At 37.7% G+C, this 27,974-nt stretch overlaps 1 protein-coding gene and 1 long non-coding RNA gene across 4 annotated transcripts in view; both read right to left on the bottom strand.

Annotated features, from left to right (window-relative positions):
- Positions 1-7,666: 7,666 nt before the first annotated feature.
- On the bottom strand, positions 7,667-10,695 carry LOC106998504 (uncharacterized). Its single transcript, XR_001444993.3, has 2 exons — positions 8,915-10,695; positions 7,667-7,925 (listed from the first exon to the last, which is right to left on the bottom strand). It is a non-coding gene; the product is annotated as an uncharacterized LOC106998504 (long non-coding RNA).
- Positions 10,696-12,038: 1,343 nt separating this feature from the next.
- Positions 12,039-27,974, bottom strand: part of NAA15 (N-alpha-acetyltransferase 15, NatA auxiliary subunit) — a 90,301-nt gene continuing 74,365 nt past the window's right edge. Inside the window, 5 exon segments of one of the 3 annotated variants that reach the window (NM_001258103.1) lie at positions 12,039-14,795; positions 16,434-16,531; positions 17,671-17,817; positions 23,743-23,841; positions 26,735-26,843. In NM_001258103.1, the coding sequence (NP_001245032.1) occupies positions 14,595-14,795; positions 16,434-16,531; positions 17,671-17,817; positions 23,743-23,841; positions 26,735-26,843 (654 nt within the window). In that variant the 3' untranslated portion in view covers positions 12,039-14,594. 3 annotated transcript variants of the gene reach the window in all.

Genomic DNA, 27,974 nt, shown 5'->3' with positions numbered 1-27,974 from the left:
TTCTGAGACGGGTATCTATAAGGAAAGAATAATAATACCTACATATGACCACCTTGGAAATTACAAAGGGCAGTAACGTTTTAGATATTATTTGAGCCTCTTTTCTTCCTGACAAATTATGTTACACATCCTAGTAACCCTCCCCCATACTTTTTTAAACTCTTTTTTCATTTTCTGGCCATTCTTGATAAATCAGTAAAAGTACCCTTGACCTTTTGGGAATGTATAGAAACCAAGCCATTATTTGGTTCAATTATAGATAGCTTCCCTGCTTTCTGAGTGAATTCGTATTATCCATTACTGTTTACCCACACTGTCATTGGGGAGTGCAAAATTTAAGTTAAAAAAAATCCCAAACAGACCCAAATTAACAAAGAACAAATCTTAAAATTTTGCCACACTTGCCTCAAATGTTTAAGAAATAAGATTATAGAGGTAAAGCCACTAATGTGTCCCTCCCTCCTTTAAAGAGAACCATTGCTCTGAATTTTGTTTATAATTCCCAAGCCTGTTTTTAAAGTTTTACGTCAGGTGAATATATTTATAAACCATATTTAGTTTTGTTTTGCATTTTTAAAAATTTATATAAAGGATATATAATATAATGCCATTTAACTTGCCTTTGGGCAGTACCACTGTTTTGGAAGGTAATCCTTGATTCACTTAATGCTAACTTATTAACTGCACATTTGGTGAACATAGCACAATGTATCCATTCTTACACTGACATTTTATTTCCAGATTTTATTATGAACAATGCTGCACTGAACATTCTTGCACACGCCATTCTGGCAAATGGGTGGGGAATGTTTACAGGGCATATACCTGAGTGGAATTACTGGTTCACAGGATATGCAAGTTTCATTTTACTAAATGAATATTGCCAATAGCCCTCATAACAATTACACCAATGTAGACTCCTGAAGACAGTGCCCGAGAATTGCTGTGTTGTTTTACAATGTCCTCATCAATATTTAATATTCAGACTTTTAAAATCTTAACAACTTGATAGGTGTAAATTATCTTAATTTTGAAGGCTTGAAACACTTCGGTTGCTCAACACTGTTATCTTCTACTTCTCTTAGCTTTTTTACTACAATCTCTTGATCTCTTGCTAGCTTCTTCCTCTACCCACTGTTGGTGTTTGCCAGTCACCATCTTTGTTCCTTCTGAGTAGTCTTGCTCAGGCCATAATACACACAACTCATTCTTTACCCACACCTAGCTGCCTACTAGACAATTTCACTTAGAGATTTTATAAGCTCCTAAAATTCATGTCTGAAATGATCTCTCTTCTTCCCTCAATTTGTTCTACCCAATTCTTACTCTGTTCAAAAACAAAACATTTTAAGTCAGAACCCTGGACATCATTGTTAACTATCCCTTCTCCATTCACCACCGTTTCCCCCCGGAGTCAGCTGATCTGTCCCACCTTAACATCCCTTGTATTCTTGCTTTTCTCTCCGTATTTACTATTGTTATCCTTACCATTTCTTGCCTGAGGCTACCTAGATTGTCCAGTTTTTAGAAGCAAGCAGTTTTGGAGTTAGACACACCTAGGTTTGAATCCAGATTTTGTCACTTATAACCTGTGTGACCTTTGGCAGTTACAAACCTAACTTCTTTGACCCTCAGTTTTCCTTTAAAGGGCAACAATACCTACCTCATGTGGTTTTTTTTCAAGGATTAAATGTGCTAACAAATGTAGAATGTTTGCCTGGCACATAGTAAGAGCTCAGCGAATGATACTGATAGTTATTATTTATTAGCTCAATTATTAAGTGTTGATTAGTCTTGATGCCTCCAATCTTGCTCCCCTTCCCCCACCATCACATTACTAGCAGAATTATTTCAAACACGTTTTTTGTTTGTTTTTTGGTTGGCAGTGTTTCATTTCTGTCACCCAGGCTGGAGTGCATGGGCACCCACAGCTCACTGCAGCCTCAATTTCCTGGGCTCAGGTGATCCTCCAACCTCAGCCTCTTGAATAGCTGGGACTACAGGCGCACACCACTAAACCTGGCTAATTTTTTGTCCTTTTAGTAGAGATGGGAGATGGAGTTTCACCATGTTGCCCAGGCTGGTCCTGAACTCCTGGGCTTAAGTGATCAACTTGCCTCGGCCTCCCAAAGTGCTGGGATTACAGGCGTGAGCCATTGCATCCAGCCCTTACAGTCCTTTAATTCAGTAACTGTCATTTGCTTACAAAAAACTAAATCAGACCTTTTTAGTAAATCACTTTTTTTTTTTTTTTTTTTGAGATGGAGTCTCGCTCTGTCACCCAGGCTGGAGTGCAGTGGTGCGATCTCAGCTTATTGCAAGCTCCGCCTCCCGGGTTCACGCCATTTTCCTGCCTCAGCCTCCCCAGTAGCTGGAACTACAGACACTCACCACCACACCCAGCTAATTTTTTGTATCTTTCACCGTGTTAGCCAGGATGGGCTCAATCTCATGACCTCATGATCCGCCCGCCTCCGGCCTCCCAAAGTGCTGGGATTACAGGCATGAGCCACCGCGCCTGGCCCCTAAATCACCTAAATCTTTAATCTGAGCCCCAGTCTCATTTCTCAGATTCTGTTCACACTAGACTACATAAAGCCCCTGAATACACTGTTCTGTTTCACATACCTAAATTCAACATTCTCTGAAGCTCTTCCTAACCTATCCAAACAGAAATGAGTGCTGACTCCCAGGAGTTAAGCTACTGCTGTTGCATTCACTTCTTGTCTGTCTCCTTTAGGAACTTGTGAAAAATGTGGGAGCAAGGACAATGTCATGTTCCCCCAGTGTGAAGCAGAGCACCTAGAGATAGTAGGCATTCAGTAACTACTGGACGGATGGAGGCATTATGAAGTTTGCCAAGTTTGTTAACACTACTAAAGATTTCAATGAATGTCAAAAGAGTGGCAGATAGGTGGTTTTCTCAACTGTGGGAAAGGTAAAATAGTATAAAGTACTAGCAAGCATAAACACAGGCATACCTCATTTTATTGCATTTTGCTTTACTGTACTTTGCAGATACTGCATTTTTTACAAATTAAAGGTTTATGGCAACCCTCCATCAAACAAGTCCGTTAACGCCATCCCAAAGTCATGTGCTCATTTTGTGTCCCTGTGTCACATTTTGGTAATTCCTGCAATATTTCAAATTTTTATTATTATTATTTCTGTTATAGTGATCTGTGGTCAGTGATCTTCGATGTTACTATTTTGACCATTTGTGGGCACCACAAACTGTACCCATATAACATCAGTGAACTTAATAAATGGTGTGTGCGCTCTACCAACCGGCCATCCCCCCATCTTTCTCCCTCTCCTCGAATCTCCCTATTCCCTGAGACACAATACTGAAATCAGGCCAATTCATCACCCTGCACTGGCCTCCCAGTGTTCAAGTTAAAGGAAGACTTGCACATCTCTCATTGTAAATCAAAAGCTAGAAATGGTTAAGCTTAATGAAGAGGCATGTCGAAAGCCAAGACAGGCTAAAAAAGCTAGGCTCTTGTGCCAAACCATTAATTCTTGAAGGAAATTAGAAGTGTTATTCCAGTGAACACCTAAGAAAACCTTACTGCTGATATGGAGAAAATTTTAGTGGTCTGGATAGAAAATACAAACCAGCCACAACATTCCCTTAGGCCAAAGCCTAATCTAGAGCAAGGTTCTACCTTCAATTCTATGAAGTCTGAGAGGTAAGGAAGTTACAGAAGTTTGAAGCTAGTAGAGGTTGGTTTATGAGGTTTAAAGAAAGAAGTCATCTCCATAAATAAAAGTGCAAGGTAAAGCAGAAAGTACTGATGTAGAAGCTGCAGGAATTTATCCAGATCCAGCTAAGACCATTGTTAAAGGTGGCTATACTCAGTGACAGATTTTCAATGTAGATGTAACAAGCCTTTTATTGGAAGAAGCCACCTTTTAGACTTTCACCACTACAGAGAAGTCAATGCATGGCTTCAAAGCTTCCAGGAACAGGCTGACTTCTTAGAAGCTAATGCTGCTGGTAACTTTATATTGAAGCCAATGTGTATTTGCCATTCTGAAAATCCTAGGGCCCTTAAGAATTATGCTAAATCTACTCTGCCTGTACTCTATAAATGGGACAAAGCCTGGAAGACAGCACATCTGTTTACCGCATGATTTACTGAATATTTTAAGCCCACCATTGAGATCTACTGCGCAAAAAGACTCCTTTCAAAATATTGCTGCTAATTAACAATCATCTCGTATCCCAAGAGCTCTGACGGAGATGTACAAGGAGATACATGCTGTTTTCATGCGTGCTAACACAATGTCCATTCTATAGCCCATAGACTATGGAGCAATTTTAACTTTCAAGTCTTATGATATAAGAAATGCATGTGGTAAGGCTATTGCTGCCATAAATAGTGATTTCTCTGATGGATCTGTGCAAAGTAAATTGACAACTTTCTGGAAAGGATTCACTATTCTAGATATCATTAAGAACATCCATGATTCATGGGAGAAGGGCAAAATATCATTTACTGGAGTTTAGAAGTTGTTTCCAATCCCCATAGATGACTTTTAAGGGTTCAAGACTTCAATGGAGGAAGTAACTGCAGATGTGGTAGAAATTACAAGATAACTAGAATTAGGCCGGGTGTGATAGCTCAAGCCTATAATCCCAGCACTTTGGGAGGGTAAAGCGGGCAGATCGCTTGAGGCCAGGAGTTTGAGACCAGCCTGGAGTGAAACCCTGTCTCTACAAAAAATGCAAAGAATTAGCCAGGATTGGTGGTATATACCTGGAGTCCCAGCTACTTGAGAGGCTAAAGTGGGAGGATCACTTAAGCCCAAGAGGTAGAGGCTGCAGTGAGCTGTGATGGTGCCACTGTACTCCAGCCTGGGGGCAGAGCAAGACCCTATCTCAAAAAGAAAAAAGAAAGGCCAGATGTGGTGGCTCATGCCTGTAACTCCAGCACTTTGGGAAGCCAAGGCGGGAGGATCGTTTGAGCTCAGAAGTTCAAGACCAGCCTGGGCGACATGGCAAAATCTTGTCTCTACTAAAAATACAAAAGTTAGCCAGGTGTAGTGGCATGTGCCTGTAGTCTTAAGTCTTGAGAGGCTAAGGTGGGAGAATCACTTGAGCCCAGAAGGCGGAGGTTGCACTGAGCCAAGATCGTGCCACTCACTCCAGCCTGGGCAACAGAGCGAGACCCTGTCTTAGTTAAAAAAACAAGAAAGAAAACTAGAACTAGAAGTGAAGCATGGACAGGCCTGGTGGCTCACGCTTGTAGTCCCAGCACTTTGGGAGGCCGAGGTGGGCGGATCACTTTGCGGCCAGGAGTTTGAGACCAACCTGGTCAACAGGGCAAAACCCTATCTCTACTAAAACTATAAAAATTAGCTAGGCATAGTGGTACATGCCTGTAATCCCAGCTACTTGGGAGGCTGAGGCACGAGAATCGCTTGAACCTGGGAGGTGGAGGGTTGGAGTGAGCCAAGATCACACCACTACACTCCAGCCAGGGTGACAGAGCAATACTCTGTCTCAAAAAAAAAAAAAGAAAAAGAAAAAAAGAAGTGGAGCATAAAGATGCAACTGAATTGCTGCAATCTCATGATGAAACTTTAGTAAAGAGTTACTTCTTACGATGAACAAAGAAAGTGGTTTCTTGAGATGAAATTTACTCTTGGTGAAGATGCTGTGAACACTGTTGAAATGATAAAGGATTTAGAATATTACATAAACTTAGTTGATAAAGTAGTGGCAGCGTTTGGGAGGATTGACTCTAATTTTGAAAGTTCTACTGCAGGTAAAAAGCTATCAAACAGCACCACATGCTACAGATTCCTACATAAAAGGAATCAATTAATGCAGCAAACTTTATTGTTTTATATTAATTGCTACAGCCACCGCAACCTTTAGCAACCACCACCCTGATCAGTCAGCAGTCATTAGCCTAGAGACAAGACCCTCCACCAGCAAAAAGGTGACTTGCTGAAGGCTCAGACAATCATCAACATTTTTTAGCAATAAAATATTTTTAAGGCCGGGGGCGGTGGCTCACGCCTGTAATCCCAACACTTTGGGAGGCCGAGGTGGGCAGATCACCTGAGGTCAGGAGTTCCAGACCAGCCTGACCAATATGGAGAAACCCTGTCTCCACTAAAAATACAAAATTAGCTGGGCGTGGTGGCGCACGCCTGTAATCGACAGGCTGAGGTGGGAGAATCGCTTGAAGCCAGAAGGCGGAAGGCAGGGGTTGTGTCGAGCCGAGATCGCACGATTGCACTCCAGCCTGGGCAACAAGAGCAAAACTCCGTCTCAAAAAAAAAAAAAAAATTAAGCTATGTACAATGTTTTATTAGACATAATATGATCACACAATTAACAGACTATGATATAGTTATAACCATAACTTTTATATGCATTGGGAAACCAAAAAAATTGTATGACTTGCTTTAATGTGATATTCACGTTATTGAAACATTTACTTTATTGTAGTGGTCTGGAACTGAGCCCACAATATCTCCCAAGGCATGACTACTAAAAAATAAAAAAGGCAAATTTGACCTGTTAGTATCTAGGAAAGAATTATAAAGTATTCCTGGCTGGGCATGGTGGCTCATACCCATAATCCCAACACTTTGGGATGCCAAGGCAGGTGGATCACCTGATGTCAGGAGTTTGAGACCAGCCTGGCCAACATGGCAAAACCCCGCCTCTACTAAAAATACAAAAATTAGCCGGGCGTGGTGGCAGGGACCTGTAGTCCCAGCTACTTGGAAGGCTGAGGTAGGAGAATCTCTTGAACCCGGGAGGCGGAGAACTGCTTGAACCCAGGAGGTGGAGGTTGCAGTGAACCGAGATTGCACCGCTGCATTCCAGCCTGGGTGACAGAGCGAGACCCCGTCTTTAAAAAAAAAAAAAAGTCCTTCTTGAAACACTGGCCAAATGTGCTGCTGTAGACAAATAAGAATAATGAACGCCGGGCATGGTGGCTCACACCTGTAATCCCAGCACTTTGGGAGGCCAAGGTGGGTGGATCACAAGGTCAGGAGATCAAGACCATCCTGGCTAACATGGTAAAACCCTGTCTCTACTAAAAATACAAAGAATTAGCCGGACATGGTGGTGGGCGCCTGCAGTCCCAGCTACTGGTAAGGCTGAGGCAGGAGAATGGTGTGAACACGGGAGGCAGAGCTTGCAGTGAGCTGAGATCGTACCACTGCACTCCAGCCTGGGTGACAGAGCGAGACTCCATCTCTCCATCTCAAAAAAAAAAAAAAAGAATAATCAAATATCACATTGACAAACAGAAAGGAACCTTTTATAAACATAATGACATTGTGCAGATGTTGTGGTAATCACTTTATATACAGTATATTATCCTTCCAACAGCTGTATGACCTATAAATTCTTAGTATCTTGTCTAAGGGACCTGAGCCAGGATTTAAACCTAGCTCTGTCTGACCTAAAAGCTTATTTTTAACTATATTATACTACTGTTGTACCAAAGCACTGAGTATTTATACCAGGTATTTAGCAGCTAAGTCACAAGGATCAAAGAAAAGTAACTAAAGCATAAGGCAAGGCACCTATGTGCAGACTAAAACATGTAGACCTCCCAGTTTATAAAATTATAGAAAACCATCAATGTCTATAACTCAAGAATGGCGATCAACAGTATCAACACAGCCTGACTCATTATCAAATATTCTTTAATGAGTAAGAAACAAACTAGATTGGATAGATTTGGGAGTTCTATCCAGAATGTTATTTCAACAAATCTCATAAGGTAAATTTTAGCTTGACATATGATTCTGTAGCAAATAAATCTCCTTCCCAGGTTTGACACTACAGGCCAACATGTTCAGCTTGAATTCTGTCTGTCCCAGAATTATGGATCCTTTCACATGTAAGATTTGTAACAGTAATTCATTCATTTATGGAAAATGCAGTCCTGTAGGGATAGCAAGAGAAGACGTATTTGGGGGTTAGGTATGTCTGTATTTTCAGAGAGTAGTATCTACCACTGATCCTTATTTAAAAGCCTGCTGACTCGTTGCCTTGCTCTGATACTTAAAAACCCAAGCATCTATCTATGACAACTATTATTATTATCATTTTTTCAGACAGTTTCACTCCTGTTGCCCAGGCTGGAGTGCATTGGCGCGATCTCGGCTTACTGCAACCTCCACCTCCCAGGTCCTGCCTCAGCCTCCTCAGTAGCTGGGATTACAGGCATGCACCGCCACGCTTTTAGTAGAGACGGGGTTTCTCCATGTTGGTCAGGCTGGCCTCAAACTCCTGACCTCAGGTGATCCACCCGCCTTGGCCTCCCAAAGTATTGGGATTACAGGCGTGAGTCATTGCACCTGGCCCCTCTGTCCTCTGATCTTTTTGAGGAGAAAAACCAATAGTATAAAGCATTTTTTAACTACTTCTTCATCAGACAATAGTTCTCAATTTTAGATGTACCTTAGAATCACTGGGGAAGGGAGGAAAGGAAGTAAAGGAGGGGAGGAAAAGAGAGGCCAGAAAATAAAGGAGGACCAATGCGTAGTCCTGACTCCAGATCATTTAAGTCAGAATCTTTGCTGGTAAGCCTGGGCATTAAGATTTATTTTCTACAGTTCACTCAGATTCTAATACACAACCAATGTTAAATTTATGACTTAAAGGATTCAATTGCCTAGCCTCAGTAGAGATTAACTGTGGGTCACAGCTATTTGTTGTGATGGACACTGTGAGCCAAGTGTCCAGAAAGAATCATAGCATATCCCTACCTTTTGTCTTCTTACTTGTAATGATTAAAAGTGGAGATACTGGGCTACGAAAAACAGAGCCTTCTAGTAGGTGTGTATGTTACCAGTATTCTTATACTGTCTGAAAGATGAAAAACTGAGTGACAATCCTTGTAGTAACTTAATTCCAGTGGCATGATGTTACCTGGGTGGCTGGTTGCTAAAGACATAAAAGATGAGTAGATTCACTGCCAACCAATGCCACAATGAACAGGCAACTGAGAAATTTAGAGGATGGTCCTTCCAGGCATCCATTCACAGCCATTCCTCTGACAAACTATAGGAAAAAAGCAAAATTTAGATGTGAGAAATATATTCCTAGCATATATACACGATAATGGATTGATAGTATTTTGAAGGAATTCCTTAAGAACAACAGAGAAGGACAAGAAGATGAACGGGAATATTCTACATCAACAGATAAAGGATAAAAAATTGTGGCCTTGGCAGGTGACCTAAAAGTTAATAGTCTTTTACAGCTATTATACAATCTGTATATACTGTCGTAGTCGCTATACTTTTATACCACAATGTACCCAGGATAAACCCTTAAGATTTCATACATCATATTAAAAATGGATGAGTCTGAAACATTTAATTTCATATCATAAATGGATATTTTTCTCAAATAAAAAGCATCCTGGCAGGTGAATGAAAAATGTGACATGAAATGGAATGCTTGAAATACCAAGTAGGCTTTTAACTAAAACTGTTTATAAGAAGGTGTAAGTGAAGTAATTGGCTTATTCTTAGGTCCTTTTCTATGAACTCCCGAACAAATGTTAGTTGTACAATAATGCTAGTTAAATACGTTTCTAAATACTTTTATTGTTAATGCATAGTAAATGTATTATTAAGTCACTGAAGGAAATGAATTAGTATTTAGTACTCCAGAGTTCAGAACTTGAAAGGAAAGGGAAGAATCTAAGAGACAGGTTTATTATCTACTTCTTTAAATGGTTCCCTTTTCATTTTTAAAGACATCAAGTGACAGCATGATTACTTGAAGGCAAATAAGTAGTTCGAAAAGAGATGAGAAGTGGCAGCCAATTTAATTTTTCACTACTGATAAAGAAATATCAGATAGCTTTGGAAGATCACTTTAGAAAGAAACCAGTTCCTATCCCATTTGTGATAAGGCATTAAGCACGGGACAATGAACTTGGTAAGCTTGCAGATCAAAGTAAACAAGCAGTACTTATAAAAGCCCAAAGTTGGGAAACCATGGTAGATTGGTAAGACAGCCATAGAATAAGAGACGCTTCTTGTTTTTGTTAGACAATGCACGGTAACTAAATTAGAAGATAAATGTAATTATTAGCAGAAAACAAGCCTCGGGATCCAGAACACACTCCAAAAATCCCTTCACTTCCTACCTTGTTTCTAATTGAGAGGGTAATTTGTACTTATTGAGACCTAGTTGAAGATTTAGCAACAGCAGGAACCTTTATATCACAGAGAAAATTTTCCATCACATCTTCACCACCAAGAACTTTTTTTCAGTTAGGAAGAATTATACCACTTTTATTAGATAATGCAGACCCTTAAACTAGGGACAAAGGCCTAATTTTTAAAATGTAAGAACCACAGTATAGTTTTATTAGATTGCCAAGTATCAACTTTACTTTTGGTATAAGCACCCTTGAATCAAAGTCTATATTTTGGTTTTGGCACATAGAATTTAAGACTACAAGTTAGTAAAAGTTCTAATTTATATAGTACCAGTTTTTTTCTTTCTTCTGGTTACAATCCCAAGACAGCATTGTTTCAAAGGCAACTGGATAAACTGAGGCGCTAGAAACTTTTAGATCTTCTTTCCTATAATATGCTGCTCCCTCTCCCTACTTTTAATATATCTTCATAAAAGGGGGTGTGTCCTAAGCTGGGCATGGTAGCTTGTTCCTATAATCGCAGCTGTTCAGGAGGCTGAGGTGGGAGGATTGCTTGAAGCCAGGAGTTCACAATCAATACGCCTGGCCAACATAGTGAGATCCCGTCTCTATAACAAAACATCAACAACAAAAGAGGGGGTGTGTCCTGATGGAGGCAGCTGGTTTGAATATACTATATAACCAAGATGGCACATAAAAGATACTCTTCTGATTTATTAAAACAGCATTATTGGCTGGGTGCCATGGCTCACACCTGTAATCCCAGCACCTTGGGAAGCCGAGGTGGGCGGATCACCTGAAGTCGGGAGTTCGAGATCAGCCTGACCAACAGGGAGAAACCTTGTCTCTACTTAAAATACAAAATTAGCCGGGCATGGTGACGCATGCCTGTAGCCCCAGCTACTCTGGAGGCTGAGGCAGGAGAATCATTTGAACCTGGGATGCAGAGGTTGCGGTGAGCCGAGATCGCGCCATTGCACTCCAGCCTGGGCAGCAAGAGCGAAACTCCGTCTCAAAAACAAAACAAAACAAAAATACCAGCATTATTTTCTCCAGAACCTCCTGCACATTACCAATATTTTAATTTCAACATCCATCTCAGATTGCATACTGAAAGGTAAAAGTACAATTCAGTAATCTTTTCCAAAAATGTTTTATTGCTACAGGTTGAAATTTTTCAACCATCAAAATTAGAACAAAATTTAAGTTTCTGCTCACTATGGTTTAACACAGCCATTTCATGGGACTTTGTTTTTAATGTAGGTTGGTAGTATAGTTCAGCAAAGTTTAGATGATAGCAGAATGGTATCTTGAAACTTTGTCTATAATTTAAAGAAGTGGGGCATGAGCTGTAATAGAAAGACTGCCTTCTATCTGAAAGGTCAGTCTTTGAATTCTCAAAGATTCATTTCAAAATTTAAGGCTTTAATTATCTGACACCAGTATATACCTATCTTGCAACAAAGTCCAATATTTGATGTTACAGCTTTTCGCAAATACTATACATGGTAACTGAAATATTCTTAGAAATTGTACAAAAGACTTCCCTGAACTTATCACAACCTACCTGAATCTGGACCACACTTTTTTTTTTATCTCTTCATAAAGTCACAGCTTTCATTTCACAGCTCCAATAGCAATACAACATGGGAATACAAACAACACTGTGAAAAACAAGGGCCTGATAAAGCCCACAGCAAAGCTATTCACTAATATTGGCATTACCTTTAGCCATGCTATTAGAGATCACACTTTATTTTTGTGCATAATAAATAAGATACAGAAAAATGTTGAAAATATATGACTCAACTATCTAATTAAAGCTGAGTAAACTAACCTAGTTAGATTTTAGTTTTTCAACGAGAAATGACAAGAGTAGCTGAATATAAAGAAAAACAAAAAGAACTTTACTTTCCTATGTTAATACAGGTCAAGAGACCCTTTCTTCTCAAAAGGGTTGGTAACACCAGTTCTTAGCAATAAACATAAGGCACTTGTTTAGATTACAACATCACTCCATTTTTTCCACTTGTTTTTCTAACCCTGTTTTTCCCCCACAGTATCATTTGAAATTAATAGGATGAATGAGGCAAATGAGAGACGATCCAGTTGATACTACTCAGAGCAAGATAGTACAGTACAGTGTTTCAGGGGTGATGTCTGGACATAAAATGAACCCAGTCAAGGTCCTCTGACACCAATGTATCCACTATCAAGTAAACCTGAAAGAAAATAAAAGATTTATTCAATAGTTCCAGTAAAATTGGGTTGGAATACAATATACATGTTAGGAATTTAGCTCCTCACGGGTGGCATCTGCATCTTAAGAGTTCTGAGTACTTATGAATATTCATTCTGAGACAATCTACATCATTTGAACATTGTCAAGACAAATAGATGAATTTCATTTCAATATACAGTAGAGTTTAAACAAAATTCACACATACACCCCCTATTATATGGCTGGTACCTCCTCCAAACACCTCATTAGTGGCAGAGGTAGGACTAGTGTTCTTTCCCAACAATAAAAACTTCAGTTGCCACTCATAGGAGTTGAAAAAAAGTTTTTGTTTTTTTGCCATCTGTTAAGATGTTCCTGAGACAGGGCCAGTTAATAAAACATAACAAAGCACTGGAGTTCAGTTTGTACTTCTCTTTACATCACTACTGAACTGTTAGACTGGGATGTGGAATGCAGGTTATGTACTATGAAAGGTTGATTGTAGCACAACTGTTCAGTCAGTAAAAGGTCTTCGGCAAATTCCCTTTAGAGTATACTTTCTATAAACTACATGTTCCACAAAAAGGTCAATTATATATACAATTGATTCATTTTACTTAATCTTATTTGCTCAGATCCTGCAAATGCAATGAGAATATTAAGCCTGAGGCTAGTTCTCAGTGTATAGGTTTAACAAATTAAGGCTCATTTTCCCAATCAAAATAGTTTTTAGTTTTCCTTTTAAATTATGAGTTACATTCATAGTACCTGCCACCATCCTTGCCTTCAATGAAATCTTAATGCAGGAGCAGCATTCTACTTCATTATAGAATTTCCCTGACACCAGCACTTAGCCCCTTCTAAAAAGTTCCCATCTGCACTAGCCTTACAGCATTATTACATTGCCTCTGGCTTGCACCTCTGTTTCCACCTGTGTATTTCACAGAAGCCCAACACAGATTAGTTGAAATATTCACACAACTGTTTTTCAAAACAATTTATTGCATCATATTTGGTACCTTATGTTTGACAACAAAAAGGAAATTACATCTGTAACTGCAAGAAAAAGAAGCTGGTCTGTTATTTGAAAAAAAAAAAAAAAATCTTGGGCCCTTTAAAAATTACAAAGTCTTGGGCTTGCCTGAAACGACTGAGCAAGAAATATATTCTTAGAAATGTAGGGCTTCAAGTATTACAAACCTGTGACACTGTGGAAAAATTCCAGAGGTATCTAAACTGCAGCACTTTTTTTTCTGCATATCGTGAACAAGGCCTGCTGAGGTTTTTAACTATTAGTCTTTTGATCAGTCATAGAATGGTAGTCAGGAGTTCTGCTGTTTAACTTCAAGCCATGGTAGATTTTCCTTTTTTCACTCTTGGGTGAAAAATTCATGCTTGCTAATTAGTTGGTGCCACATCACAGTGCATTTGGTTCTTGCATTACAGTTTTAACAAGTTTGGCCAAACAATGCTGAAAGGTTTGCATTGTTGTTTTAGTTCTTCAAGTTTTAGTTAAAATTGAGACTGTTACAACTGGTTCCTTCAGTTAAAAACTGTGGTACAAGAACACCAAACTGATCATGTACAGTGAATTTTGGAAACACAAGCGTACTGAACACCTTATAGGTTTCTTATAATTTTGCTTGGTATCTATATGTCCCAGTTTCTACAACATCAAGCATCTGTTGTAGGTTTCTCTGTAAATAGTGATTCACATTGCATACTTCCTATGGTCAGAATCAACCCCGTAACAAAATCAGTCAGATGCTAAAGCCCCAACAACTCTTTGTGCTCAGTGAAAGAATCCAGTGCTAAAACAGCATTTATGCTGTCTGAGATATAGTAAAATCTCACAAGACAAATTTAAAGTAATATTTCTGCCACACACCTGCTTTGTTAGCTGTAACAGCCTCCAGATTTTATATAAATTAGTTTAAAAACATGGGTGGGTGGGTAGGAATAGGATAAGGTATCTTTTTTAACCACTCAATTTTAGCAGCTTTAATTTTTTAAGAAACTGAACCTCTATCCTGTAATGTTAGATATTTTATATATACTTTTTCAGCAGGATAAAAAACGTAAAACACTATTTGAAGGCAAGAACATTTACTCCTCTCATTCTGTGTAAGTTAGAGCAATGCAGCAGGTGCGTGACAAAAATATTATATACTAGATATGGTCCAAAGTCATTCCATTTGCTTGTTTAGTGATGTTCAAATTTCATTGGCCAGTTCTTCAGCTTCTGCAGAACTATCTCCATTAACTGTGATCTTCATATCCTCTTCATATCCAGGAGGCATGAAAGCCAAAGCATAAGGAAAAAGCTTATGACAATTTGCTCTATAAACTTCAGCAGCTTCTTTACAGTCTCCTAGGCTACCATCACACAAGGCTTCCAATACCTCCATACATGTCTAAGGAAAGAAAACAAGTCATGTTATAACTGGTCAAAAAAAGGTTCTTACTGTGAATTTATTAGACATTTCAACAGCAAGAGATTTCTAAAATAAGAAATAAATACACATATTTAGCTATTTACTCCTGGATATACATTCTATTAGAATGTTCTTCAAGGGCTAATTTAACCATTTCTCCAGAATTGCAGGATTTATACAAAAGGCTAAGCAGGGATGACTGTAGAAACCGGAATGGGACTATGGTGAGGCAAGCAAGGTATACAGGGTGCTATATTTAAAAAGTCGCTCACTCTCAGCATGTGAATGACCTTAGGCAGCAATGTTACCTCAGCCTAGCCTGGCCCTGGGTATAAACATCTAGATTTACAATGCCAATATCAATTACTGCACGTATGCCTTTTAATATTTTTGAAAGCTTAGAACCAGCCAGCAAACTCAAACACTGTATTCAACCTTGTGTTCAAATTAAAGAGCATCTTAAGGCACATCCAATAACTAAGCAGAAAAGAGTGTCTCAAACATGAAATGATTATTTGCAAGAAAAATTATTCATGAAAACGAGTAATTCTTTCAACCAAACCCCTAAGTAAGTCTGCTTCTTATCTTTTTTGTTGATTCATGTTGACTTGCATTTCTCATATTTGCTTTCTTAATATTTTCACTTAGAAAATGCTACTTAGTTTCCAGATACAAAAATCCCTACAAACTTTGCCAGGTTACAAAGCAACTTAAATCCAGGTTACAAAGGACCTAGGTTAGAACTTTAAATCCAGGTTCTAATCTAAATGGTACAACTAATAAGTCTAACTTTTCTTTCTTAAAGATACTGCCTTCAATTTGCTATTATATGAATATATTAATAACTGTCTTTCAGCATATACATGTTTATCTGGCAAATTATAACATGAGGTAGCTATCCATTTGTTTCTAGTTTAAACTACAGTATTTTACAATATACCCATATTAACTTTTATTTAACTTAATCTCATATTGTATTACAAGTTACAAAATAAGCATTTTTATTTAGCCCCTAGTAAATACATCTTTATTTTGAGAAAGGGTCTTGCCCTGTTGTCCATACTGGAGTACAGCGACACAATCACAGCTCACTGCAACTCCAACCTTTCAGGTTCAAGTGATCCTCAAATCTCAGTCCCCCAAGTAGCCGGCAATACAGTGCCACCACATCTGATTTTTTTTTTAAGAGATGGGGTCTCATTATGTTGCCCTGGCTTGTCTTGAACTCATGAGCTCAAGTGATCTGCCCACTTTGGCCTACCAAAGTGCTAGGATTACAGGCCATGAACAACAACGCCTAGCCGAAATACATCTTAAACATGTTAGAATCTTCACTGAGACCACTGCTTGCTCAGAAATGCAGATATGAGGTGAAATCCAAAAATGACTATGGAATATATATATGATTTTATTAAAACATATTTCCTAAAAAGTTATTCCAAGCTACAGATGTGAAACTAGTTACTGAATACCAAGTAGCCTAAATAAATTTTAAGATAAGTTGTTTCTGATCCAGGTTCATAATGATTTAAAGAACAGTGTGTATAAATAACCAGTTATTTCTATTGGTGAAAAAAGTTCAGTATTCTTACAGAGAGATTATGAAAAACTCTTTACCTGGAGGTTTCTGTTAGTGAGAGATTCATCAAGTGTTGTTGCCAACTCTATAGCTCGCTTCTGACTAGAAGGATCTAAATAATATACCATTTTGGCAGCTAAATGAGAGGGAAATGGGAAATTTATTTCAAGGTAAAACCAACATCTTATCCTCTACTTATTTAAATATAAAAGGCAAACAAGATACATGTGCACAGAGGATGTGGCACTTTATTAGAAGAATTGGAACAACTACTTGAGACACTGTTATTCAAAAACTAATAATTCTAAGGGGATTAGCTTAACCATTCAAAGTAAGAGAATGATAGAGGTATACCACGTATATCTACCCAATAAAATAGAATGTATATGCAAAACATGCACAGTAAAGGAGACTATGAAGAAACACAAGCATTCTAGTAATACTTGTCTTTTTGTGGTGGGACCATGATAGTCTTCCTTCTGAAATAAGGAATAATTTGGAGGTTGGGGGACTATCCTGTCTTGACAGTGTGAGCCAAAATGCTGAATTCAGGATTCCACAAAGACATACAAAGCTGCTGGGCTTAAGCCAGGTATCTGAAAAGTACTACCTATGTGGTCCCATAAAGGTCAGATTTTGGCTCATTGGCACAGACCTTTGCCTTAGGTTTCTCACAAACTGTGAAGATAATTTCAGGTGTTTAGCATTGTCAAGTCTGATACCTACATAAGAATGAGAAATGGAAGAGGATGGTCCTATCTGAGTGAATTTTAAGACCCCAAAGATGAAAGAAGAAATTAAAGAAAACTCTACCTTCATTTTATGATACACATTCAAGTTCAGTTACACTTGCTTCTTTGTAATGCCAATGCTGAACCAGAAGAGGCTACTGACCTTGATCTGTAGTCATTATTTTGCCGTAAGAAATTTAAAAATGTATAGAAAGCGTGTGTGTGTGTGTGTGTGTGTGTGTGTGTGTGTGTGTGTTTGTTTTGCTTTGAAGCAGGGTCTCATTATGTTGCCCAGACTGGTCTCAAACTCCTGGGCTCAAGTGATCCTTCTGCCTCAGCCTCCTGAGTAGCTGAGACTACCAGTATGTGCCACTGTACCCAGTTTAGGAAGCTTATTTAAGCTGCCTGTTTTCATAGGATCACAATGTAACATATACACATTGCCACTTCCATTCTAAAAATGTGTACCTTATATTATTGTTGATTCATTAAAATTACTGAAGTTGTTTTAGAAGGCTAAGAAAGGATAAAATAAAGTGATTACCTGATAATCTGTGTGGCAATGAATCAGAATTCCTTTTCAGAAAAGTTTCATTAAAATTCTTTGGATTCGTTGCTCCAAAAAGACGATTCATTTCTTGTTTTAATACTGTTCTAACTGTATCCGGTAAATCCTTACTTTCACACACTGCTGAATAAATTAAAAATAAAATCTTAGCAGTTGAATACTCTGATAAAGTTTACAAAAGTTTGTTTTTGTTTATGTTTGAGACAGGGTCTTGCTCTATCACCCAGGCTGGAGTACAGTGGCACAACCATGGCTCACTGTAGCCTCAACCTTCCAGGCTCATGCAATCCTCCCACTTCAGCCCCCCAAGTAGCTTGGACTTCAGGTGTGCACCACCACGCCCGGCCTGTAGGAGTTAAATTACTTAATGATGAAGCCAATGAAACACGGCAATTATATACAAAAATAATCTACTGATAATTTAACATTTGCAAAAAGAGCTTACCTATATAAATCGACTGATTGATTGAGACAGACAAGGTTTTACTGCCACCTAAGCTGGAGTGCAGTGGCACAATCATGCCTCACTGCAGCCTGAACCTCCCACGCTTCAGTGATCTGCCCACCTCAGCCTCCTGAGAAGCTGGAACCACAGGTGCAAGCTACCATGTCCAGATAACTTTTCTATTTTTTTGTAGAGATGGGGTTTCACCACGTTGCCCAGGCTGGTCTCAAACTCCTGGGCTCAAGAGATCTGTTTGCCTTGGCCTCCCCAAGTGTTGGGATTGTTGGGCATGAGCCATCATGCCCAGCAATATACATTTAAAAGAATATATGTCAGCAGAACAATCTAGTGTTCTAAAGGCATTCAAAGAATTTTATTAACACAAGATTCATTTCCAAAAAGGAACTGTAAGCAAAGTAGATGAAAAAACATGTAGTTTCACAGCCTTCTAAACACCTAGAGCTGCCCTCCTCGACCTTAAGGTCTGCAAAGCAACAACCTACCTGGTAAATAGTATCACAGCAACTATGTAATGCTGAAGACAACAAATTTTCCTCACCCTTTCTATCTTCCTCTATACCCAAGTAAAGCACATGTGTTTCAATTAAAAACAAAACAAAATATGGTTGATGTTATTGACCTTTATTTCAGAAACTATGTATATTGAGCTATCACTATGTAATAAACTCCCAACGACCACCAAAGCATTTTCCTGTTAATAAATAGGCTGGGCACGGTGGCTCACGCCTGTAATCCCAACACTTTGGGAGGCCAAGGCGGGTGGATCACTTGAGATGAGGAGTTTGAGACCAGCCTGGCCAACATGGCGAAACCCCATCTCTACTAAAAATTAAAAAATTAGCCTGGCATGGCGGTGTGCGCCTGTGGTCTCAGCTACTCAGGAGGCTGAGGCAGGAGAACAGCTTGAACCTGGGAAGTGGAGGTTGCAGTGAGCCAAGCTCATGCTACTACATTCCAGCCTGGGTGACAGAGTGAGACTCTGTCTCTAAATAAATAAATAAATAAATGCACTGTTGTCATCATATTCCCAGGCCTTGGGATTTATAGAAAGCAGACCCTAATTCCTCTGGATTGAATCCAAGTTACGCTTTGTTTCATTATCATTTTGGTATAGAGAGTCTGGAGCTTTGAAGTTAGTAGACTTGGGTATGGATCCAGGCTTGGATAAGTCATAACCTCTCTGAACCTATTTCTTGTTCTATAAAACTGGGGTGATATCTAATCTAAAAGGTTTACAGTAAGGAAAAGCTACTGTGTAAAAGTGCTAATTATGTAATGGGGTGTAGTCAATAAATCATAGTTACTATTTTTATCATAGTGTGAAAACATTAAGTAGATTTTCCTTATGGCTGGGAACTATGGTGATGGCTTTCAAATTTTCACTTCAGTCGGGTATTTGTACTGAGACAAATACATATTCCATATCCATACCTTATGTGAAGCAAAAGTTTCACAGAACACTTACTGTGCGTAACATATGCTGATTTTTTCTATTCTATTTCGATTTTGGGTTTTTGAGTGCTGGTAATGACCCACTATCCTGCCAATGGATCATTAATCTAAGTTTAAAAAATATAATGAACTCAGTAGGAAACATCTTCTAAGTGAAATATTCTATACATAATTATTAGTTGAATAATTCACTGACATGCTCTTTGTTGGTTAAATAGCATTTCTTCTATTATTCTATAAAACTGGGTGGTTCAAGTAAATGAGCTATAGTGAAATACTTTAGCTTAACTTATGGCTGTACTTTCAACTTGGTTTTGACAATTTATCAATACTTGTTTTTCAGTGGAGAAGCAGGAATAGAGAGAGAACAGGAAGTAAAGTTATTAAAATAGGTTACAGCCAACTGCAATGAACATTAATTATCTCAAAAAGTATGTATCTTCTGTACAATAAAAATTATTTACATGGGCCTTGTTGGTTTGCCTGGAAAGCTTTCAGGATACTTTACATGTAGAAAGTATCTGCATAGTTTGTATCATAGTTGATGAAGACAGGGATAGGCAAGGGATTTTTATGGTTTTCATTATCTTTTTTAACTTGTTTTAATCAGATTAAACAATCTCCCAGAAAAATTAAAACTGCGGGAAAAAAAAACTCTACAAAATTAGAAGCAAATAACTTCACTAATAGCTGATTCCAAAAAGTTTGAGGCCTACTAATTTTCTCCTAAACTTTTCTGGATATTTTCCTGGAAATTACAGTTCCAGACAACTAGAATTGTAACTTCCAGGAAAATATCAATTACAAAAAGGATAAAAAAATTCTACTGCAGTAAAACCCAGAATGTCCTATGGAATTCTGTGTAATGAAATTTTACGTGTACCTTTAAGAAAATGTCACAGATTATCAGATGTCCATTTACTGCTAAAGACTAGTGGACAGGGGAGAAAAACTCTAAAAAGCCTTTGAATGTGATAAAACTGACAAAAAACATCAAGGCCTCAGGAAAGTATAAAATCCCCTACTAACTCAATTACCTTCCACGAAAGAGTAATAAGTCTTGGGAATCAAGGAAAATAACTGATGGGCGAGAAGAGGAATAAAACCTTTTCTAAGGCGCTTTTGATTTAGGTCTTTTGACATCTTAAACTGGAATGTTTGGTTCATGCTATTAGCTTATTAACAGAACGAATAAATTAAGCAAGCACCAATGGTTAAAACACACAATGAAAAGGTGGCTGATTCTTAGCAAAAGGGACTGTGCAGGGTTCTCAGGCTAGCTAGCATTGTCAATAATTTGGGTAGAAAATGTTCTTATTTTGTGTGAGGTAATGACTGTTCACTACTAGGTTACAGCACAACCTAGTAAGTGATTACAACTCAAAATGGCAAAATAAATGAGAAAATTAAACAAAGCTTAAAAAAATAAAAAATTTAATTAATAATTTAATAAGTATTAAACAAGGTTTAAATAATAAACAATAAATTAGATTATTAAAGAAGGTTGGAGGAGAGATACATAAGTATAAAAAAAATCTCTGCAGATAAAAGAAAAATGAGTTTAAGACCTAAGTTTCACTGTAGATCAAGGCAGCCAGTGCTAATTTTAAAAGCACTTAGGAGAATATAAACATTTAAGAAAATAATAAGACAAATAGAATATATAAGCGCCTATCTTTTACTTAGCACTGACCAGAAATATAATTTAATTGTTTTAAGTCCTAAAACTTTAAAATTTAAAATCATAAAAAAACTTTCAAAGGGTATTAAATCATTCTCATAATAAGACAAAGACAGTGCTCCTATATGGTAAATAATTGCATGTGGCATTTAGTAATAACATTGTTTTAAACCAACATATTCTAGAGATTTGGAGGGTGCCAGTAACCATGCTAAAATCCACATTCATTCAGCAAAGTTTCCACAACTGATGAAATAGGTGTGGAGGCACTGTTTTCCTCCATACTCTCCAGAAAGGTGTCTGTGAGGGTTTCTTTGTAAAGAAGCAGTTACAACAGTGTATCTTAACATGACAAATGTATTCCTGAAAATTTACTTCTAAATTAAATATTTTTTTAAAGTACCAAATATTTTAGTTAAAGAAACCCTTGGGGTATAACAAATATGCTACTATTTGGATATCTGTATTTTCACATATGCCTTTATTTTCGAAAAAGGCAATGAAGCGGTCTACCCAACTTCTTAAAGGCCTTTAAGAGACAGCTCTTTACCACTGCAAATAATCACAACCTAATTTCATTGCCTAAAGTCAGTCAAAATTAGATCACTTTGTAAAGTGATGATTTCAGCTGAACACATAGAGCAATGGGAATAGCCAGTATAGATACTCAGTAGTTCTAACTATTAATCATTCTACGCCCATGTGTATTTTAATTTTCAGAAACCAACTGTTGAAAGAAAACACTCATGTTAATCAACCTACATACTGATTATAAGCAAATACATTTAAATATGTCACTTTACATTTGTATTTCCAAAGAAAGTATCTAACTCAAAAGGATTTAGGTTATTTTACTACCTTTCAGGAAAACATGTATAAAGTATATAACAATGTGTATGTTATTTTTGAAAATGCTTCATTTTGAAAATACTTTACATATACTCCATCTTAACTGAGAATAAATTTAAACTATTATTTATATCCTTAATTTTCTGACCCATGATTGCAAAGTTATTTTTTACACTCCCCTCCCAAAAAAAAACTAAAGAGAAACAAACTACTAAATACAGCAATTCTCTCTTTTACTTTCTATAATATGGTTATATTATTTACTTTCATAATTTTTAAAAATTGAGGAAAAATACTACAATTCAGTTTTTGTAACACAAATTATTTTTTGGACAAGTGTAAGTATAATTTAAGTCTAATCTTTCTTGAAAGTCAAAACGATGTGGTTTTTTTTTGTTTTTGAGACGGAGTCTCACTCTGTTGCCCAGGCTGGAGTGCAGTAGCGTGATCTCAGCTCACTGCCACCTCCACCTCGCAGGTTCAAGCGATTCTCCTGCCTCATCCTCCTGAACAGCTGGGACTACAGGCATGTGCCACCATGGCCGGCTAATTTTTGTATTTTTTGGTAGAGATGGGGGTTCGCTATGTTGGCCAGACTGGCCTCGAACTCCTGACCTCAAGTGATCCGCCCACCTCAACCTCCCAAAATGCTGGGATTACAGGTGTGAGCCACTGCACCTGGCCAAAATGATGTTCTAAATTGGGATAATTTAGCATTTTTTTGGTGATTGGGATGCCTGATTTAATTTCCTCAGTTTTAAATGTATGGAGTTGGCAATGAGATAGTTAATATTATTTCCAAATTCTATAGATTATTCTGTTAAAGGTTCTATTTCTCCCCCACCAGTCACTTAAAAATCCAAACAATAACAATACGACCTGACTACAGGAGTACTTTATTATAAATTTACAGTTTTTACAGTAGAAAAAACAATATGAAGATGTGGGCTGTAGTCACTGTTGTGTTATTAAGTTTCTATCTATGACACCTAGAATAAGTCATCTTTTAAGGTCTCAGATTTTTCCCACTGTGAAATGAGAGACAATTACTGTAACATTCTACCATTCAGGGTCTAAAATTCTGTAGTTCTACTTTACAGTAAAACTAATATAAAACTAATTGATCTGATTGCCAAAATATTTGAAGACACAGATAATTGTTTTAAAGTAACAAAAAAGTTTATGACTTGAATTGTGCTAAGAAAATATAATTCATGCAAATTCAGATCTACAATACTGATAAATAAGGAGAAAACAGTCCATTTCAAAGAGATTCTTCAATTTTAAAACAATTTACTAAGAAGTTTTACATAATGAAATATGGTTCAAAATTTCAACTTACATGTAACTTTTTAGAAACAGAAACAAAGATGATTCTCAAATATCTGGACTGAATAATTCTATGTCAAAATCAGGTAATACTTGTATCCTTAAAATAAAAACATTCATCATAAAGAAAACAGCTCTGCTTTTCCCTTAGCTAATTTAATATGCGACAGCTTTAAAATCATTTGGTTTATGATAAACTTGTACAGACCACTTATACCATCACTATCAACCACTGTATCAAATACTTAAGTAATGGAAAACAAAAACATACCAGTACTAAAGAGACGAATCATACACTCATGAAGCCAGGGATGACTAGAATCAATAGCAAATGCCCTCTTTACTGATTGTAGCATCAAAAGAAACTTTTCTATAAAAAGAGAAAGTAAGATATATTTTGATCATTGGATAAGAGGCCTCCTTTGGAGGGCCAAGATTTCACAAATAGAAAAAGTAAATTTAGAGTCAATCACATCAGAACCACAAACATGATTGAGGCAAACGATTTTCCTCAAATTTAGCAACATTAGTTAATATTTTTCACATAACATTCTTTAAGAAAAAGGGTTTTGTGAAATGTAGAAAATTTAGGTGGCATTTAGCAATATTTAATGACATATAAGCAAAGAAAATTTGAAGTGCCTTCATTTCCTAACCTCCTTAATTTCTTTTTTTTTTTTTTTTGAGACGGAGTCTCGCTCTGTTGCCCAGGCTGGAGTGCGGTGGCGCAATCTCCACTCACTGCAAGCTCCGCCTCCCGGGTTCACACCATTCTCCTGCCTCAGCCTCCTGTGTGGCTGGGACTACAGGCGCCCGCCACCGCGCCCGGCTAATTTTTGTATTTTTAGCAGAGACGGGGTTTCACTGTGTTAGCCAGGATGGTCTCGATCTTCTGATCTCGTGATCCGCCCATCTCGGCCTCCCAAAGTGCTGGGATTACAGGCGTGAGCCACCGTGCCCGGCCCTTAATTTCAAAATAAAGCAACCTTTCCCACTACTTAGAAAATTTCATTGTGTATATTTGAAGGTGTTCTTTTATTTTGTGACAAGTGAAACAGCTTCCCTTCTGTTTGACTGTTCCTCTCCTGTCAATTCGTGACTCCTCCTTTCTCCTCTAAATGTAGAATAGTTACCAAGGTTGTATTTATAGTCATTCTCTGATCTTTCCCTATGCTATCCCCACTCCCATTCCCTGTATTTCCCAAGATTCAGTAGTATCTCCACCTGTTATATGGAAATTTGCACTTGAATACCAGTCCACTTCCGAGTTTTATCTATAACCACCTCTTTGATAAAACTTCCCTAATTTGGTACCATTTTCCCAATATCAAAGTTCAAAACCCCAGTCTCTTCTCCTAATGCCCTTTCCCTTGTCCCCAATACTAAAAAAGCCAAAAATACGGTCATGCCTTTGTCATTACCAATTCACACAACTGCAGTGGGTTCCCAATGCTGGGGTCCTTTAGAGCTTAGGACACAGCCAAGAAGCCAACTGAATGGGGCTTCAGATTGCCCTTCCCTACTTTAAGTAGAGCAGCTTTTGAATTTTGTACTTTGGGGTTCCATTTAAGAATTTTTTTTAAAGGGGGAGTTGTATTAACTATTAAAGGTTTGAAAATTATTGGACTATTTATTAAACTTATTTTCCACATTATAACATAGTAATTGTTGGAAGTAAAAAATACAGTAAATATTTTAATCACTCGAAATTCTATCAAGAGACAATTTGTTATCTTTTGATCTATTTCTTTCCAGCCACTTCTATATTAAGCACCTATGTAAATATATTAATAAAATTTCAATTTATAGGTAGTTCTGTATCCTATTTTGGAATAATATAGCAACTTTTCCCCAACATCATTTACTTCTGATAAACATGACCTTTTATTTTTTTTTGAGACAGAGTCTCACTCTGTTGTCCAGGCTGGGGTGCAGTGGCCGGATCTCAGCTCACTGCAAGCTCTACCTCCCGGGTTTACGCCATTCTCCTGACTCAGCCTCCCGAGTAGCTGGGACTACAGGTGCCCAACACCTTGTCCGGCTAGTTTTTTGTATTTTTTAGTAGAGACGGGGTTTCACCGTGTTAGCCAGGATGGTCTCGATCTCCTGACCTTGTGATCCGCCCATCTCAGCCTCCCAAAGCACTGGGATTACAGGCTTGAGCCACCGCACCTGGCCAACATGACCTTTTTTTTTTTTTTTTTTTTGAGATGGAGTTTCGTTCTTGTTGCCAAGGCTGGAGTACAATGGCATGATCTAGGCTCACCACAACCTCTGCCTCCCAGGTTCAAGCGATTCTCCTGCCTCAGCCTCCTGAGTAGCTGGGATTACAGGCATGCACCACCACACCCATCTATTTTTTGTATTTTTAGTAGAGACAGGGTTTCTCCGTGTTGGTCAGGCTGGTGTCAAACTCCTGACCTCAGGTGATCCGCCTGCCTCAGTCTCCCAAAGTGCTGGGATTACAGGCATGAGCCACTGCGCCCAGCCAAACATGACTTTTTAAATGGATGCTCATATAGAGATGTACCATGTTATTCAATTTCCTTTAGTAGGTAAATTGTTTAGAGCAACACCTTCTCTTTGATCTTATTAAACAGTTTCCCTTTCCTTTAATATGCATCACCTTTGTGATGAACTCTTTTTTCAATTAACCACTTGGATAATATTAACTCAGTACTCTAAAATCTTATTATCTACTATATATATATTCTAAGCATTCTAAACCTGGAAACCAAGACCCTTCATTATCTTTTACCTGCTCCAGGCAATTCAGACAACCTCAACATTATTTACATGTTTTCTTAACAGATACTCTTGCCTTCTATGTATCTTTTCCTTTAGAAATATAATCCATCCCTCAAGATCCAGACCCAACATTTTATCTTCTATTTATAACAATAGCTAATAATAGCTAACATTTATTTAATGCTTACTATACACCAGGTACTAGGTCTAAGCTCTGTGTATTAACTAATTTTATCCACACAATTATCAGTTCTTTGAACCATATACACGGTAATTACATCTGACCTGAATCCTAGTTATGTATGTACATCTATCATTGATTCTAATATCCTGAAAGAAGTGATCGTATCACTACATCTCCCTACACATTCTGTTCATAGCAGGCATTTCTCTGAGAAAGCTGTGTTGGCATTTGCTAAATAATCGTACAGTGGTAAGGCTATCACAGTTGGGTGACTATACCTAAGAAATACAGTGATCAGTTTTATCAGGGCCACTGTACCCTAATTGCCTACCTTTCCTAAAGTAAATCTCAAAGGCAAAAAGATGAGTCTCTATCTTGTTCTTCACCAAGTTCTTCAACGGTGTTAAAAATTTAATAGCTTCTTCCAATGGAGTTTCAACCTAACAAAAATAAAAGATATTATACAAATGAAAGTAAGGTTCTTGGGGAATGTGATTTTATTCTACTAAAAATTCTTATTTTTAAAAAATAAAACCACTTACCAGTCACCCAGAAAAATACTGTCATATTTTAACCTCCCATAACCTAAACAAAGGGGATTTTGAATTCTAGAGTTCTTAACTGATTTTTAACCCCAGATACTATATTATTGCTGGATAGAAACTACCCAAAAAGAAGGAAGTAGATAAAATAGAACCAGAGAAAGAAAGACAGAAAGAGAAACAAGTCAGATAGCCAAGGGGGAAAAAAGAAGAGATGTGAACTAGGATAGGAGAAGTACAAAGGAAACTATAGAGACCATGACAGAATGAGTGAATGTTCTTTATAATTCAAAGTAAAGTATAATCAAGCTATTCAAAATCATACACTATCCATTCTGTCTTGCTTTGTTCTATAAATTCTATAGGAATTCATATTTATTCAAATGACATTAATATTGAGGTGGCTTTTAAAATATTAATATTTATAGAACTGTGTTCCTACCAATTTTTTATTAATTACATAAATGTCATAGTAATTATATACTTGTAATCATTACTAGGCAGGTATAATGCAATTGTGCTACTATTCTGAAACTCCTGGACTGAATATTGAGACAAGATTATTCCCTGTCTTATCTCAGGTAGGGCTGGAGACCACCACCATATTTATCAGAAGGGCACTGAACATCTGGATTCTATATCTGCCTTCTCTCATCACAGAGGCAGTAACAATTTACCCTAATGGAAAATGAATTTGCAATCTGGTCAACGTGCCTCTGTCAGTACGGTAATTGTGGTTTCACCAAAACAGCTTCTGGGCAAGAAAATTGTTTCACTGCATTAAAAACAAAAAAAAAGAAAAGCAATAAAGTGAATTCTATGGGATTCACCATGTCCTAGTGTGTAAAGCAGCTGACCTTACATGACAATAAAATAACCCATTAAAAGCCCAGCTCCAGTGTCAGAATGTTTTCTTTCGAAGGATACATGTTCTAAACCAGAACCAGAAATTAATATATGGCTCTGTCACTCTAGTAACTATGGATTCAGGAACCAAGAGATAGAAAATAAAGGCCCTCATAGGTATGA

Source organism: Macaca mulatta, chromosome 5 (genome assembly GCF_049350105.2).
Source record: "Macaca mulatta isolate MMU2019108-1 chromosome 5, T2T-MMU8v2.0, whole genome shotgun sequence".
Classification (NCBI taxonomy): Eukaryota; Metazoa; Chordata; class Mammalia; order Primates; family Cercopithecidae; genus Macaca; species Macaca mulatta.
The sequence above is the reverse complement of the archived record's forward strand: the minus strand, read 5'-3'. Positions and strand labels throughout refer to the sequence as shown.